Source organism: Calonectris borealis, chromosome 2 (genome assembly GCF_964195595.1).
Source record: "Calonectris borealis chromosome 2, bCalBor7.hap1.2, whole genome shotgun sequence".
Lineage (NCBI taxonomy): Eukaryota > Metazoa > Chordata > Aves > Procellariiformes > Procellariidae > Calonectris > Calonectris borealis.
Genome location: NC_134313.1, coordinates 52,966,281 through 52,982,676, shown reverse-complemented (window position 1 = coordinate 52,982,676; position 16,396 = coordinate 52,966,281). Strand labels below are relative to the sequence as shown.

General features: G+C 45.1%; 1 protein-coding gene across 1 annotated transcript in view; it reads left to right on the top strand.

Moving 5' to 3' along the window:
• The window catches only part of CABLES1 (Cdk5 and Abl enzyme substrate 1), a 76,078-nt gene extending 64,187 nt beyond the window's left edge, over positions 1–11,891 (top strand). The window contains exons 8-10 of the mRNA XM_075141989.1: positions 5,358–5,464; positions 6,390–6,597; positions 8,167–11,891. Of these exons, the coding sequence (XP_074998090.1) occupies positions 5,358–5,464; positions 6,390–6,597; positions 8,167–8,307 (456 nt within the window). The 3' untranslated portion in view covers positions 8,308–11,891. The remainder of the gene's footprint in view (positions 1–5,357; positions 5,465–6,389; positions 6,598–8,166) is intronic.
• The last annotated feature ends 4,505 nt before the right edge of the window (positions 11,892–16,396 follow it).

Sequence of the window (16,396 nt, the reverse complement as noted above, 5' to 3'; positions counted from 1 at the left end):
ACTGTATTAATTGAGAATTATTTCAGTGTGTTAACCGTATAAAATAAACTGGCATCCTTCCATGTACTTTAATTCAAAGAGGCAGTTTTGAGATTATTTGCTTTGTGAAATTCTAAATCTTTCCGTTTAAAGTCCTTGAATATTAATAACTTTCTAACAACGGAAACATCAGCTTTTAGTCTTCCTTTTCCTTTTTTTTGGGTGGTTTATTTTTTTATTATAAAGAAGGAATCTCTCCCATTTTCCATTGCTGTTTTAAGCCTCTGCTCTAGCAGGATTTCCTATTTATATGTATCTTCAGCCATAAGTATATGCATTAGGTTACTGACAGTTTATAGCTACATAGCTGGTCACCTATGGTATGCATTAAGGTGGCCAGGCAGTGCAGAGTCATTAACTTCTTTTCATTTGTTTTGTGGTTGAGGACTTACCATTGACCTACTGAAAATCTGTTAAAGGTATCAGTCTTCTGCCTGCTCTCTGTGAAGTAGATTTGTCAGAGGGTACACGGTAACGACAGCTGAAGAGACCCTATTGTATACCTTTCATTTTATTCACCTATTTTATTCTGATTTTATCCTTCTTAAGCGAGAGATAGAGGCATCCAAGGCTAGATCATCTTTTACTGGTAGCATGCCAAAGTAGGATTTATTTTCAACAATATTTCATCTTGCCAGTCTTTCCAACCATTTCAGGCATCCTCCCTCCTCCCGTATTTATGAAACTATATATACAGCTTTCCTATGAGAAAGCAGCTGCTTGAAAACGCTTGTGAATAGCACACAAGCTAACCTCCAAGTTCAAAACTGCCAGCCATGTAAAGAGTGTGCAGAGTACAGCCGTCGGCCGAAGCATTCATCCTGTTGTCCAGGCATCTGTCAGCTACCATATATCAAGGCTTTCATTTGTCCTGTGCAACTTCCATCGCCAAACTAAAATATACATACACAGATTTGTATACAGAGAACGTGAACAGAGCTCACGAAGGAGTATTGCTGAATACTGAAGTGAAATGTGTTTTGTGCAAATAAGCTGTGAGAAACAAGACAGATGTTTCTGGATGACAGAAGTTACAAACATTCGAGATTAGAGTATGAGAGGGACCGTTTGGTAGTTCCCAGTGCCTTGCTCGTGTGTCTGACAGCTCTGGGAGTGCAGAGTGCCTGCCTGGTAGGGAATAACATTATGTATACGAAAGAATGTTTGGATAGAAAAATGCTGTGCTCCTTTTAGGGAAATATTTGCAAACCCTTCATAAAATTTGGCGCATCGGTGTTGAACGGTGCTCCTACACGGGCAATACCAGAATTGTTCTGGACAGACAAAAATCCACGCCGTTTACAGTCACGTCTTCTCCTCAACGTGGCGGCTTCATTTGGGACTTGCAGGCAGCTCAAGCGCAATGACATGGCCTAAAACAGAGAAGAGAAGCGTAAACGCTGAGCAGAGAGCAGGCAGCGAAGGGTGACGTTAGGTCAGATCCCAGCTGGTCCTTGTGGGTCACTGGGCCACCCCAGAGGTTTCCTCCGCTCCATCCCTCGTGGGCAGGGGCAGCGGCGGAGGGCTGCTGCTCGGTGCCGAGCCGTTCGCGGGGTGCAGGAGGTGCCCTGGGCAGGAGCGGGGTCGGGGACTGGGATTTCTGTGTAGCCTCGTGGGTGCTGTGCCCCAGCCACGGCGTGACAGCGAGGGGGGTGCTCGGGTGCCTGGTCAGAAACACTTAGAAGGGGTGACTGATTTGGTCACTCAACAGGCGCTAATTCAGCATTGCTTTTAAATTACCTGTCAACAGATACACTCTTTTTTTTTCTTTGCTGCCTGCCTCTCTGGTGGGCAGGGTCCCACATGCACGCATTTCTATAGGCAGCAGCTGGGCAAACAGCATCCCACTGCTCAAAGTTGGGCTTCTGCAACAGCTACGAAAAGAAAAATCAAGGGGAAAAAAGAATATGATGTTGCACAATTCCTTTTCTTGAGAATAAGGGCAGTTAGCTGAGCTCTCCAGCATGGCACTGACAAGATGAGACAGCTGCCTTAGAGCCAGTGTGTTCAAACATGCTGCCGTTATCCTGTTACATGAATCAAAACCAGCACACACCAGCTTTCATCTGGATTTCATTATTGTGATTTATATCGTAGAGACTGTTGTCTTGCAGGAAGCAGCAGTATACCGGGGGGGAGAGATTCTTATCAGCAGGACAAAATTGACAAATCTCTCTGTTTAAAAATAGCCGTACCTCCTTACCATTTTCAGTTTTAAGCTGCCTGCTTATTCTCAAGCCTCTGAGTGCTTCGCTTTAAATAAAATTTTAAAAAAGAGCTTTCCTCCTTCTGAAGAGAATTTAGCTGAATTCTGGCAAATCTCCCACGGGCTGGAGGAGTCCCAGGTAAAACAGACGGTGCCTGCAGAGCGGCCGTGGGGAAAGGTGCACCCCGAGGGGCTGCTCCTGCTGTGTGGTGGAGCCCAGGGCTCACTCCCCCTCTGCACAGTCCCCCCCAAAGCTGGGGTCACACCAGCACCTACTGTTAGAGGTGAAAGCAACTGAAACTCGCTGTCTGGTGTAATTTCTGTGCAGCTGAGTCCGGAGGATGGTTGGGTTTCTGTCGTGCAGGCGAGGTTCGTGCGTGATTGCATCCTCCTCTGTGCGAGGGAAGGTGATTACCTGGAGAGAGCCAAACGTAAGTCTGACAGAAAAAACCATGATCACTTTGAGGGAGATAATTAAGATAAAACTAAGGAGCTCTGTGGTAATGGAGAGCAAACAGCAGGCAGTTAGGTTTGCAGTGAAGCACGAAATAAGGTGTCATGTAGCTTTGCACAGTAGCACCGAGCTCACTCTTTCCCTAGAAAACCAAAAAATGCTGGTAGTGACTAAAATCGTCTTTGGATTTAATAGCGGATAACCTTTATGTGCTTAGCGTCTCTTGACTCTGTAAGTAGGAGCGACATGGACCGATGCTTCTGTACTTTGAGTAGCAGATGGCACTGGTCTAAATTACGTTCTGTGGCTTGTTTCAATAGTCCTCTTATAGCAGTACTAAGAGGAACCCTCTTAATAACACATAAAACTCCCAGCGTATCTGTGTGTCAGAAGCACCCAACTTGCTGATGATCCTCTGGCAACAAAACCAAGGAGTGGGCAGGCAGGCAGCGATGCCCCAGGGAAAGAAAGGAGAGGAGTAACTGGTAAGATCTTCATTCTTCTGCTTCGGAGGGCTGAGCCCTGCCAGGTGAGACGAAGCACGTGAGAAGCTGTCTGTGACGAAGAGCCGTGGCCGCACGGGTGCATGCGTACATCCTTCCCACCTCAGCCAGAGTAAAACCAGGCAGACCCACACGTTCAGTTGAAGCCTTTCTCTCCAACCTGCGCTAGGGCAAGGTTTCTCCTCCCTGTCTTTTCCTCTCTTCCTTTTATTCAGGTGTGGTAGCGCGTTGCCTGCCTCAGCGTCAAGACAGCGTATGAATTTTTAACCTCAATGGCACTGCAGCGTCTGCCCGGACCTGCGCTGGAGCTCATCCATAGATGGGCATGCAGGGCAGCAGGGTGGCTGAAGAGGGTTGATGTGGCTTTCTCCTTTTTAATGATTTCTTACAACTGGCAGCTTTCCGTAATAGGACTGAATTTCCTTAATAAACTATCCCCTTTATTGAGCAAAATTTGGACTGGTGCCTAGCACGTAACTGTGTTGGAGGGGGCTTACAAGCATTTATACTTAGGAAAATGTCAGGCAACTGTTGTGCGTGACCTGCCCAGCAGAATTACCTGCCAGGATGTAGTGGGGAGTAATTTATCTGGACAGATGATGCTTCTCACACTGCAAATCAGATAGCAGAATGCCCACATTTTAAGACGTGTCTATGACCATAACAACACCCTGTGGCGAGAAGTTGTTTTTTTCCTCTCTATTACAGTATGTTTACCTCAAATATTGCTATGTGCTATTCAGGGGAAACACATGTTCTGCTTTCTTTTAAATTCCTATAATTATCCATTATTTCAGTACCATATCTCCTAAATAAAGTGCAGGAAAAGTTAGGTGTGTTTTAATCCCCTTCATGCTCATTTCAGATCCAGACAAGAACGTGATCAGATAACAAGAGTTGTCCAATTGCTCTCTAGAGCCCTTACGCTCTCTCCTCCCCCAGCCCTTCCATATACTATTTTAATTACTGAAAAAACCTGCAAGCATATGCAGTCAGTCTTTTTGGCTGATGTAGATTCCCATGAGGATATAATACAGCAAGGCTCCATCTTCAGCAAGGCATAACATACAAGTGTTTTGCTTGCCTCTTTCCACGTCTTCTTGTTTAGCGTTAACAGCCCTTTGCCATAATATAGGTTAATCATAAACAGAAATTAGAAGGGAAAAATTATTTTACTGGCGGGAGAATGCACTGCAGACTGCTGCTCTCCCACCGTCCGTGCTTGAAGCTGGCTGGGAGCTGGGTGCCTGGGGTTCAGGTTGTCCCCTGGCTGCCTAAGCTGGGGCTCCTCTCTGCTTCTGTCCGAGGGGCAGAACAGCCAAAGCCAGGAAGGGAATTGGCACATCCCCAAAATGAAGGTTGGTTTATTGTCCAGCTGATAGATTTTGGCCACGTGGGTGGTGACAGAGGATTTGGGTAAAATGCTTCCTGAATGAAGACTGAAGGAACGAGAGAAGTGCTGCACACCCATAGATGCGAGCGCTGGCATTGCAGTACTGGCCGGGAGGACCCTCTGCTACTTGGGGAAATTCTTTAGATTGTGACAAAAAGGAATAGCAAGCTCAACGTAAAGGAAATATAGACTGTACACTTTGAATGTTGTCCCAACTCAATATTTTTGTCCACTTATTGCCTAACTTATGACACTATCTTGCACTCTACTGAATGAATGTAGGCTAATTACCTATTTTATCACAAACCTACACTATGGCAGTCAAGAATTTGTACCAGTGGTTCCTCTGAAGAATCAATTTGAGAGAAACTCACAATACGTCTCAGAACCGCATGGAGATGTGCACACAAAATCTGGTCATAAATCAGTTACTGTGATGATTTTTTTTTGTTTAACAAGACTTCTCAGCTAGGTTTTATCCACCCACATTTAGCGTAAACTCACTCTTAGCGATACTTGGAGGGTGCTAATAAGGTATGTGGTGTTCTGGGCTTGTGCTGAACCGTCATCTCAGATTTCAGGTCACTTGTTCTGACGGAGGAGTCACAAACAAATTGTTGCCTTAATTCAGCCTTAATTTTCCCCTCTGCTGAAAGCATTGGAACCGATTGGCACTTGTAATGTATTCCTTGCTTTTGGGAACAGAGTGATCGTGTTTGTTACAAACTAAAAGAGCAATTCTCTCTTGACCATGTGTTACAGACCACAGTCATAGACTACGTGAAGCCATCAGATCTCAAGAAGGACATGAATGAGACCTTTAAGGAGAAGTTCCCTCACATCAAGTTAACCCTCAGTAAAATAAGAAGGTATGTTGCAAAGCTTGGTAAGGCTGCAGCGTGATGCAGCTGTCTCACATTTCAGTGCAATTGCTGCTGTACATGAGGGGAAGCACAGCACTGATTGATCTTCCAGGAGCAGTGACTGGCAGAGGTGCAGAATAAGTCAGGCGATTGCTTTGATTAGTGGGCTGAGTAAACAAGATAGGGGAACGTACAAACATGCACCGGTCAGGTGTCAGACACGGCATCTAATGGGATGAGGATGCAATCTGGGCATGCACTAATACTAAAATATCCAGAAAAATAACACAACAGAGTCTCTAAGCTCATGGCACTTGGCTTAAAAAGAGACTGAGGAAAGAGAAATGCTGACTTCTGTGCGTTGTCCAGAAGCAAAACAAGTGGTCAGCTTCACAGCTGAAGTTGTAGTATTCCATCACTGTTTCCAGTGTAGCAGGCTAGACATACTGCTTCACTGAAGTATTGATAATTTCATTTGACTGAAGTGGCCAGAAGGGTACTGAATCGTGTTGCTCTGTAACCAGACAATACTGCAGTACGTGGAAAGACTGTTGGTTTGGGTTTGACCAACCATAACCAGCAGCAAAGCTGCATATAGAGCACAAGCAATCAAGCTGTTGTTACTAAATAAATTGTATGCAGCTTAAGAACTCTGATTAAATATTGTTACTAAAAATGTCGAAGCTTTTCAGTTGCTTTTATAGTTTGACGCAACTATCTACTGGGGGCAGTGAGGGGGACGGGTGAGGTCAAAATGTGCTGTGAAATGTGTCCCCAAAACAGAGCATAAAGATATCTGCCCAGTAAATTACGTTTTCCTTTTTCCCTCCGTTTGACTAAGCAGGAATCTCTGAAACGATGACTGTTAGGGTGGAATGAGAAATGCTTTAAAACGCAGTTCACAGCATACTTGTCTGGTCTCTTTACTCAGCTTGAAGAGAGAAATGCGCAAGCTTGCTCAAGAAGAATGTGGTTTTGAAGAGCCCACAGTGGCCATGGCCTTTGTCTACTTTGAGAAGCTCGCTCTCAAGGGGAAGCTGAACAAGCAGAATAGAAAGCTTTGTGCTGGAGCCTGTGTTCTTTTAGCAGCCAAAATTGGCAGTGACCTCAGAAAACATGAAGTCAAGCATCTTATAGATGTACGTATCCATAGGTTTCCAGTGTTCCTTCTACGTGAAGTGCCAGTGCATGGTCTACGCAAGCCTGCTTGTCCGTGGTCATGCTCTCCTCTAGGTTTCCAGCTGTACAGCCAGCTAAATACCTTTTTTTGTTATACATTTATGTGGAAGTAGTAGTGATCAATGTCATTGCAGAGGCGTGGGAAGCTCGTTTGATGTGATTGAAGACCCTGGTGTCAGATAGTGTGAGGTCTGAGAGGTATCTGACCACCATTCTGTCAATATAAGTCAAAAGTTAACGCTCAGGAAATTCATTTTGCTTTTAATGATGTTTTCAAGAGTGTCAACAAGGACTCTCCTTTGAGAGGTAAATGCAGATACTAATTTCAGAGGGAGTCTAAAAGACTACCAAGTTTGTATTTCTTTCATCGGGTTAAGCTTTTGGGCAAGAAAATGTAAAGAAGTGTTCCCATTAGAATACCTCACCCCAACTGTTTTTTTGTAGAGTAAGGTGTTTGGTCTTCCACCCACTCCATATGAAAGAGTTAACAGAAGGGAGTGTTATTCCATAATCCGTTTGCAAGCACCGAGATACCAATCTGATTTAACGCTACAGAAGGTTAGGGCAGGTAGCTGGGTGCTTGGCTACAACCAACTCGCTCAGCTCAAGAGGCACGGAAACTTGGTTGGGGGGCAGAACTGGCCTCATGCCCTTCCGCCACGGTCACAGAGCTGGGTCGACAGCCAGTTTGTAAGAAAGCCCTCCAAATAACCGGAAAAAAAATCAACCCAGAGAGAGTGGGAAGATCTGGCCTCTCTTGCTGTCCTGAAACATTGGTCCAACTTAAGACACATTGAGCTTTTCAGTAGACCCAGTGGGCAGAGAAGTAGCAAGCTAGGGAGATCATAAGAGGACGGGGGGGGGAATATCCCCGAACAGCTGGTTGCCTACTTGTAGCATCTAAATCCAGTGAAAACAGCAGAGCAGATGGGAAGTTTAGTATGTTACAGGAGAAAACCAACCATGAAACCCATCTCATCCCCCTTGAGGATAGTAGTTTCTATTACTCACTATTCTTACGGTTGTTGCAGATGACACCTTCTGCCTCTGAGGTATTAAGATCAAATGTATCTAATTGTAGGAGAAATAATTTCCCCAATAGGGTGTTGTAACACTGTCTAATGCTGAAAGGAAAATTAATGATTTCAAGCAGCGCAGGAGGTTTGTGGGCAGTTACAAGACGCATGTCTTCCATTACACAAGTGATTTCGATGTTTGCATGAAGCCAGGAGTTCCCTCTTCCTGCAGTGGTAATCACTATGATCGTTAGAAGCATATCTGCTGGAGGTGGAATAGCATAGCTGGCTGAGCTTTTTAAGTTCACTTTCACAGTAAGGAATCAGTACATCCAGTTCATCCTGCTCTCATTTTCTAAACCTAGAGCCATGCAAGTCCAGCAGGGCAGAGGTTTAATGACAGCAGCACACATGTTTTGAATAATGTCCTCTGTAAGAAAGCACTAGAAAGTCAAATCCTCATTCACAAAGACTTTTTTTTATTGTTTTTTTTTTTCTCGACTGTCGTTGCAGAAACTGGAAGAGAAATTCCGGCTGAACAGGCGAGAGCTGATCGCTTTTGAGTTCCCGGTGCTGGTGGCCTTGGAGTTTGCTCTCCACCTTCCTGAGCACGAAGTGATGCCGCACTACAGACGTTTGGTGCAGAACTCCTAGCGCTGGCTGCCCTGCGGGGAAGGGGCTCCCGACTGTTCCTGCTTGGCTCTCCTGAGCCGCAGTTACTACTGGAAATGCAAAATCGGACTCCTAACACTTCACTCTCTCTCTCCCCAAAACAGTTTTTCCAGCAACATATAGGAAACACTGCATCAACCTAAGACTCTCAGCTTTGACAAATTTACGTATCGTTACTTTCTCAAAGCAGGTGAAGACTGAGCTGTTGGTAAATGGTTAACGTGCTGAAACTGGGTGGCGACTGACCCTACCTGTGGGGACTACAGCTACAAAAGTAGGCAAAAATTTCAAGGGCAGCCTCCATGACCACCCCTCTCTCCATCACACAAACCCTGGAAGCCCACGTGAGTGCATTCTCATAGCGCTTTTTCTACAGACCTGCTGCAACTTCCAAGAGGACTTCTTAACGTGAAAAAGCTTTTCAAGAGGATATCTTCACTGTGTCAAAAAGAATGTGCCAATCTATTTTTGTATCAGCAATTGAAAGTGCACTTTTTCCTGTGGGGTGTTTGTGTGTGTATCTGTGTGTGTGTGCGTGTGCGACACCGAACTGATCTCAGTCCAGGTGGTTGGCTTAGCTGTTTCCGAGTGTATCAGTTACCGATGGCAAAGATCAAGGTGACCTTACGTGTTTACTTCTTGAAAAACATAACTACTGGAAAAGTGGTAAACGGGATCATTTTTGGACACTTGGTATTTTTATTCTCTGATCTTTCCAACATTGTACCTTTGAAAGGATTATACTACTACTACTACTACTACGAGAAGGATCAGCAACTGACCTTGAGTTTTCAGTCATGTTTGTGATAAAGATGAAAGCATTAGTATGAGATATCCATGTCATGTTTTTTAAAAATATCTTGTGTTAAGCCACATGCATATTTTTAACCTTCGCACTTTTCCCACTGTGGAGATGGTTAGACTTGCACTCTGTAGTGTTGTATTTCTGTGCTCTATGTTAGAGTGCGTAATAAGCACATTTATTGTGCTGTATCTTAAAACAGTGTTTTATTAAAAAAAAAAAAGAGTAGGGCTCAGCAGTATAACAGGTGTCTTAAGGCTCCAACAGCAGGGGCATCAGCTATTGTTAAAGTCTTTGGTTTTTAACTAGAATTGACTGTGCAAAACCTAAAATCAATGCCCATTGAAGTTAAAGGCCCAGTTCCTTTAGACATTTCAGTACTGGAGTTTTACAGTAAAACTTCTTGCAGCTTCCCTGGTTCTGACTGGACACCCAGAAAGCTGGAGGGTTTCATCCAAGCTCCCCGGTGCGACATACACACTAAGCTAGCGCCATGCTTACGGACATCGTTCAGTTGTTGTTATCCTGTGAGATTACACCCCTGTCCAATCTTCTCCTGTGCTGGTTCACTTAACAAGCCTCGCCCTCGACGTGCCCCACACAGATCCGGTAAAGTCAAATACTTACAGTTACGGTATTTATAAAAAAAAAATTAAAAATCTCAAGCATGAGATTTTAGCTGAAGCCTTACCTCTCTAAGTTTGGGAGTGCTTGCTCAGAGTATGGAAAGGGCTTGTGAGCAGAACGTAGAGAAGTGGGACATACCAGAGGATGTAAACACACTAATGCTTACTTTCTTTCGCTCTCACTTTAATCAGTTTTATTATTTCCTTCAGTTAGGCCAGGAAACATCCAGTTTCTTTACCAGCTTTGACTCCTTTAAATTCTAGTATGAAAAATGCCTGCGTATATGATTGCTCTATAGGATCTGGAAAGATTACACATGTCAGGACAAATGGGAATTTGTTTGATGCTGTTGCTCTCCCTCCATTTTTAGGGGGAGGGTGACTATGCTAGCTTACAGTTATTATTAATACTTACCTAATTACTGATGAGATACATTCCAACAGGATTGGGGAGGAGAGGGTAAAGAGAAAAGCATTCACTTACCTCCCCGGTGCAACGCCCCATGCCGCTGCAACCCACGCGTCACTCGGCCGGCTGCGGAGCAAGGGGAGGGGGGCCCTCACCGGCACTCCTGCTCCCTCCTCCTCCTCCCGGCCCCCACGCAGCTAAGGAACAGAGGAGCCAAGAGCCTGGAGCGCGCCTAACGCCTACGGCTGCCCTGCTGGTTTATTCAACCCAAAACGGCAGTGTAGTGTTGACCTACGAGCCAAAATGGTCCGCGGGTCTGCCAGGAGGGCTTCCATCCTTGGCTGCATCCCTTCCCACCGAAATTGTGTATATACGTTCAAGATTTGCTTCTGATTGCAGAGATCTGTTTCTAATAGTGACCACTCAAGGCTAAGCAGAAGCTTTACTTTTCCGTAAAGGCTTCTACCTTTTGCTTTTGAGTCTGATTTTTTTTTTTTTATGTTGCTTTTATAGTATTGCAGGGAAAAGGCAAATTGTGATTGCAAGATGCAGACTAAAGAATGACAGTCTTACAGTAGTCTTTAGAGACGCTATTGAATCACGCTGTCACATCTTTTGTCTTCTGTGCTGCTACCCAACCCTGATCTACAGTTTACACAGATTTCTGGGATGAAATCTGATTGCTGGAGACCTTCTGCTTTTCGTTGTTGTTCTCGTTGTTGTTGTTTTGGGGGTGGGAAAGGGTTTCGGAGTGATGTTCAGTTACAGTTTGAATGTGGAATAAACACTTAAGATGGTGATGATGTTGCACTGTTCACTTAGGAACGTATATAAAGCCATATGATGCTAGATCTCAGAGCACAAAGCTTGGTCAGTACAATTAAGGTTAGGACAACGGGCAGGATTTGCCCCCCTTTCCTCCCCAACCCTGGGAAAATTCAGGCTGAAGTGGTAGAGGAAATCTGTACCAAACAAAAAACATGTTGATTGTTTGCCTTTGTCTTACATGGTAATGAGTGTTGATTTACAAATGATTTTAGGTTCAATTTTAAATAGTTTGGGAAAATAATCCATTCCATATCACTTGTTCTGTTTTGAAATTATATACCGTACACTCTACCATGCAGAGTTTATTCCTTTTCTAAAAAAATAAATAAAAGTTTTAAAAAAAATGAAAAACCCAGATTCTTTTTCCATACTCTTTTACATGTATATAAAATTATTCCGTTCTGTCATCTGTATGTGTCAAATGGGTTTGGTTTTGTCTTCCTCTGGGACATAAAGCTGCTTAATAATAAGCCAATGGTGGGATTGCCCAAGGGCCCTCGCCATCTCCTGGCATTCGTCTCCCTGCAGAGCCCTCACTTCCAGGATCTTTCCTCCAGCCAAGAGCTTAATCATCTTCTTCCCAGACCATTGTTTTGGGTTTGGTTTTTTTTTTAAGCCCTTCTTTTTGGCACCAGCTCCTCCTCCTGCAGCTGCCAGGCCCTGGTTCTCCCGGTCCAAACCCTCGGTGTGCAGAAGGAGGAGGCACAAGCAGGCTCCTCAGCATTGCTCATGTCTCACGACCCTTTGCTCACTGGAGAATTTGGGATATGCCACTTTGGTTTAGTCCAGATGGTAGTAAAATTTACAACTGGCCCCCGTACCAGTTGCAGTTCACAAGCAGCCGCTTCTGCTTGGGAGGCTGAAAGTTCAGTTTTGGACATTCATGTGCACACACACCCAATTGTCCACCCCCTATTGGCATTCAAGCGATTTTTTTCCACCTATGACACCCCCTAAATCCAACACCTAGCTAGGTGGTCTCACCAAACACCACCATTTATTGTGCATTTTCATTCCACATTAATAAAGTTATGCGAAAGATTTGGCTCCCTACCTCCACCCATCACTGTCTGGGTTCTCTAGAGACCCTCTGCTGTAAATCGTATTTGTGGCAATACGAACGTTAGCTGGATTTACACAGACCCCAGAACATACAAATAGACAGAAAAATGCTTTACTAATCATTTTCCAAAACTACTCACTAACAGGCAATGGCTTCTTTGGGATAGTCTGTAACGTCTTTAAATGATAAAACTTCAGCTAATTGCTCCAGCCTCCTAAAATATGGAGCCCACAGCATAAGTCTTCCCTGGAAGCAGTGAGTAGTTTGTTGGGAGATGACAACACCTCCCCACGATGCTAAAGGATTTTGGCACTGGGCCCCATATTAAACACTTAAAAAAAGAACCAGTTAAAAGTAGTTTAGCGAGGTGAGAGACTGAGCCATCACAGCAGCGATGCCACCACCCCTAGCTGAGACCGAAACCTGTCCCAGGTTGCACCTTTGGGGAGGGGGGGAAAGGAGAGTGGGAGGCAGGTTTGAACGTAATTTGTTCATCTTCCATTGTAAACTTTGTAATGAAGGGGGCGGGGGGAGAAGAGGAAAAAGAAACTTTAGGTGCATCCCTTCAAAGAAAGTTGCACACCGGCAAAAAGGCATTTCTGAAATCCTAAATCCTGTTCCTTTCCACCGACTTCACCGTGAGCCCACACAGCCAGGGACTCCCTGCCACAGCCTGGAGCCTGCTGGTCCGGCTGAGCTCAGAGGAGAGCTTTTCAGTCACTATAAACAAAAAAAAACCTTGCCCAGACCCCAACAGCAAATGCCAGGACCAACAGTGAGAGCAGAAGCAGTGCTTACAGTGTGCTACTGGGAAAGAGCAGGAGCTGTGATGCTGGAAAACGGCCTGTGTACCTTCAAAGCAAGGCAGGGGGGACCAAGAAGCTGCTGAAGTTGCTCTGACTTGAGCAGCAAACACTTCCTTCCCTTGGTGAGAGCTAAATGCTGGCTACCACCAGAAGTTAATTTACCCTTTCTACACGTTCCTCTCACGTGTCATACACCCCTTTCCATAATCTTGCCGAGCAACATCTTAAACCAGCTAGGACCCGTGCCCCTGCTACACTGTTTAGACAGATGCTCCAGGACTTAATTCCTGAAACCAGAAGCAGCCTTCCAGTTTGCAGTCAAATTTCATTGGTGACTAATTTATAACTTTTTGAACTCATGTCAGCATTTTATCTAACTTGAAACTAAAATCTTTCCCCTATGGGAAGTCTGGGATGGGGGGATCCTCAGCAGCAGCAGATACGCTTAACAAAGTTCTGCTATTTATTTAGACAAGATACTAAAAGGAGAGGCAAGAAAATAATCCTCTTCCAAGAGCTTCCATGTGAAGTGTTGCCTTGGCTAACATCAATGGGTACGTCCATCGAGGAAGAAGTTGTGCAAGCCAGGTTTCCAGAACCACTGACACGAGGCCTAAATTTTCCTCATTTTCAGTTCATCAGCACCCACGAGCTAGCCTTTACACTCCTCTCTCCTTCCCAACACATACAGACACAAAGGACAAGTTTTCGTCTTCCCCATTGCTTCCCTCTACCAAGAGCTGGAGGGTTTTTTGAGAGTTGACTGGGAGAGAGAGAGAGGATGAAGAGGCAGAAGGGGAGAATATAAAGCCTGGTTTGTTTACAAGCCAGTATTAAATCCTCCGTGTTCACAAACAGAGACTGGTTTACCAGGAATGGATTCCGTTCATTGATACAGGAGAGAGAATACTGGAATTTTCTTTCCGTTTTTAGACTAAGCTTTAGACAAGCTTTTCTTCAGCACTTGTAGAGGCTGGAGCCTTACAGCAAGGAAAGGTTTGGAGACATCTAGACTACCTCAAGCCACCTGTTTCTCCTCTGTTGCCACACCAATTATTTACATTGCCCGCGTGGCTGCACTGTGCTGGGTTTTTAGAAAGGACAAAGGCACCGTGTCGCAGCACGAGAACGGCGGTCGCAGCATCGGCTTTTAGTCTCACCAGAAGGCAGAAGGTTCCCCATACTGGTCCCTAAATTTCTGCCCATCTGTTTGCGTATCAGGAACCCCTGGGAGTGCAGAGGTCTCGGCTCTTTCTCCTTCTCTCACGCTGAGCCAATCATCACATACACACAAATTAAAATAAAAAGTAGGTAAGATGGCAAATCTCAACGTATTTATAGAATGCTAAAAAGAAAAAGCAAGCTTACCAAATGGTAAGCGCAAAAGACGCGTCACGTGCTGGTCTGCTCCCCCCTCGCAAGGAGCTCGGGTGGCAGCCCCCGGCTGGTAAAGCAGCACACTCGTGACGGCCTCCCCCCCCTTCCTCACGTCGACGTTGCCTCGACTGAACAGCCATTTTGGATGGGGAGAGGAGGTAACGCACCAGGAACAGACTCAGCAGAACTGCAGAGTCTGACAGGCTGTGTGAGGGAGGGAGGAACCGCTCACGAAATTATAAATACGCAGAAAACAATGGGAGTCTGTGGTTTCCGGCGGTATTTTCTGCTGGCAACCAAAGAAACCCAACTGTATTTTTTTTTTTTGTTAAAAAAGATAAAAACCTAATGTAGGAACATAGTAGCTGTAAGGTTTAAAAAGGTGGATAAAAGGCTTTTATTTCTAAACTGCTCTCATCCTATATCATCAGAGCAAAAATGACCGAATTGTTACCATCCCAGTTGGATTAACAGTCTAGACCCTGCTGTTTCCCCAGTCCCTCCCCACGTGCCGGCGGCTGGATGTCCCCGCGGAACGACGCGTGTGAACATCCCTAACCAGAGGCCTGAACCCCAGACACCGTCCTCATGTCCTCCCGCTTCTGTGGGTGAGAGCACCGCCTGCGAGGCAATCAACTCAATTAAACTGCCACGTGCAGTCCTTTTTAATCGGGGGAGATACTAGGTCTCTCTTCAGTGCAGGGCAGGAGCGCACGGTGGGCCTGGTTCCCACCTGTAGGCATTGGCTACCTCTTGGTTGCATGTTGGGGTAAGACCTGGCTGTGCACCCATCCACCGCCCATTCAGCTTTCCTTTAAAAGGAAACCCACAGCACTGGCAAGAAGGGTTGCAAGGAGCCATCAACACATTTGTCCACGTCAGCATCCCTAAAAGAAAAGGGAGAACTGAGGCATGTTAAAGACATGCCCACTTAAAGAAAGAATTGAAGCAATGACTACCCACTCATCATCATCATCATCATCAACATCATCTTCACCATCATCATCATCATCTTCACCTTCACCTTCACCTTCACCATCATCTCTTCTTAAAAAAAGCATCTCTTCTCCCACCAGCTGTGAGAGGACTAAAAGGGTGCTGAACAGCATGGTTGAAATACACTCATTAGCAACCTTCCTTCTGCCTTCAAGGCCAGCAGTGAGCTATTCAAAGAGGGATAGGTCTGTGCTCGGACCTCCCATGATGTAACCCACAAACTAGCCGCACTGTAGCTCCTCATGGAGCACAAGCATTTTAAAGAAACCTCTAAGCATGATTTAGACAGTTCAGATGGACAAAGTCCAACACATTTCCAAACATCAGTAGGTTGTTCCAATCTCAGTCTCTTCTAGTTGTGAGCATTTTTTCTAGCCAAAACTAGACCAACTCAAGCTTATAAGCAATTCCAGGGCATTTAAATGCACATCTTTCAAAATGCCTTCTTCCGGAGCGACATCCTCCCAGCTATTGTGAAACGTCCTCCTGTGAGCAGTAAAGACTGGACGCCAGTCAGCATCTGGGGTACTTCCGTGAGCAAAGATTACAACGCACACAAAGCCAACACCAGAACTGCAAAGTGCTCATCTCCCACGAGAGCCCGAGAGATTCCTTAATGATGTTTTCTGAATCCGAGACTCCACGAGCTGTCATCTGCCTTCCCGGGTGACCCGTATATCATCTTATTTCTGTACAGATTGAAGTTGAATTAAGACAACCTACATCATAGAAGAAAAATTGACTTTTTTTTGTCCAGTACCCAATCTTTCATTTCCTCTAACCTGAGAAATACCATGCCGAGTTAGACCTCTACCAGTCAGTGGAGCACACGAGGCAATGCATTCAGACGTACTCTCTAAGGAACATTTCAAGTATCACGGCTTAAATTATGGATCATGTAGATGGATTAAGAACTGCCAGATCCTGTTTCCTCTTTTATTCCTTGTTAGGTGCTTTTCGCTTGACTGCTGCTGTTTAGGTGTTTTGTTGTTGGGTTTTTTTTTTTCCTTTTGGTTCACCTTTTATTATTTCAATAAACGCGAAGAGAAGGAGAAGAAGCCGGTGCAGCGCTGGGAGTTGGGTCTGGCTGACTCTCTCACACGGTGCATCCGGAGCTGCAGACTCCACCCTTCGTCTGATTTATTTTAAAAGCCTGCTGTGTCC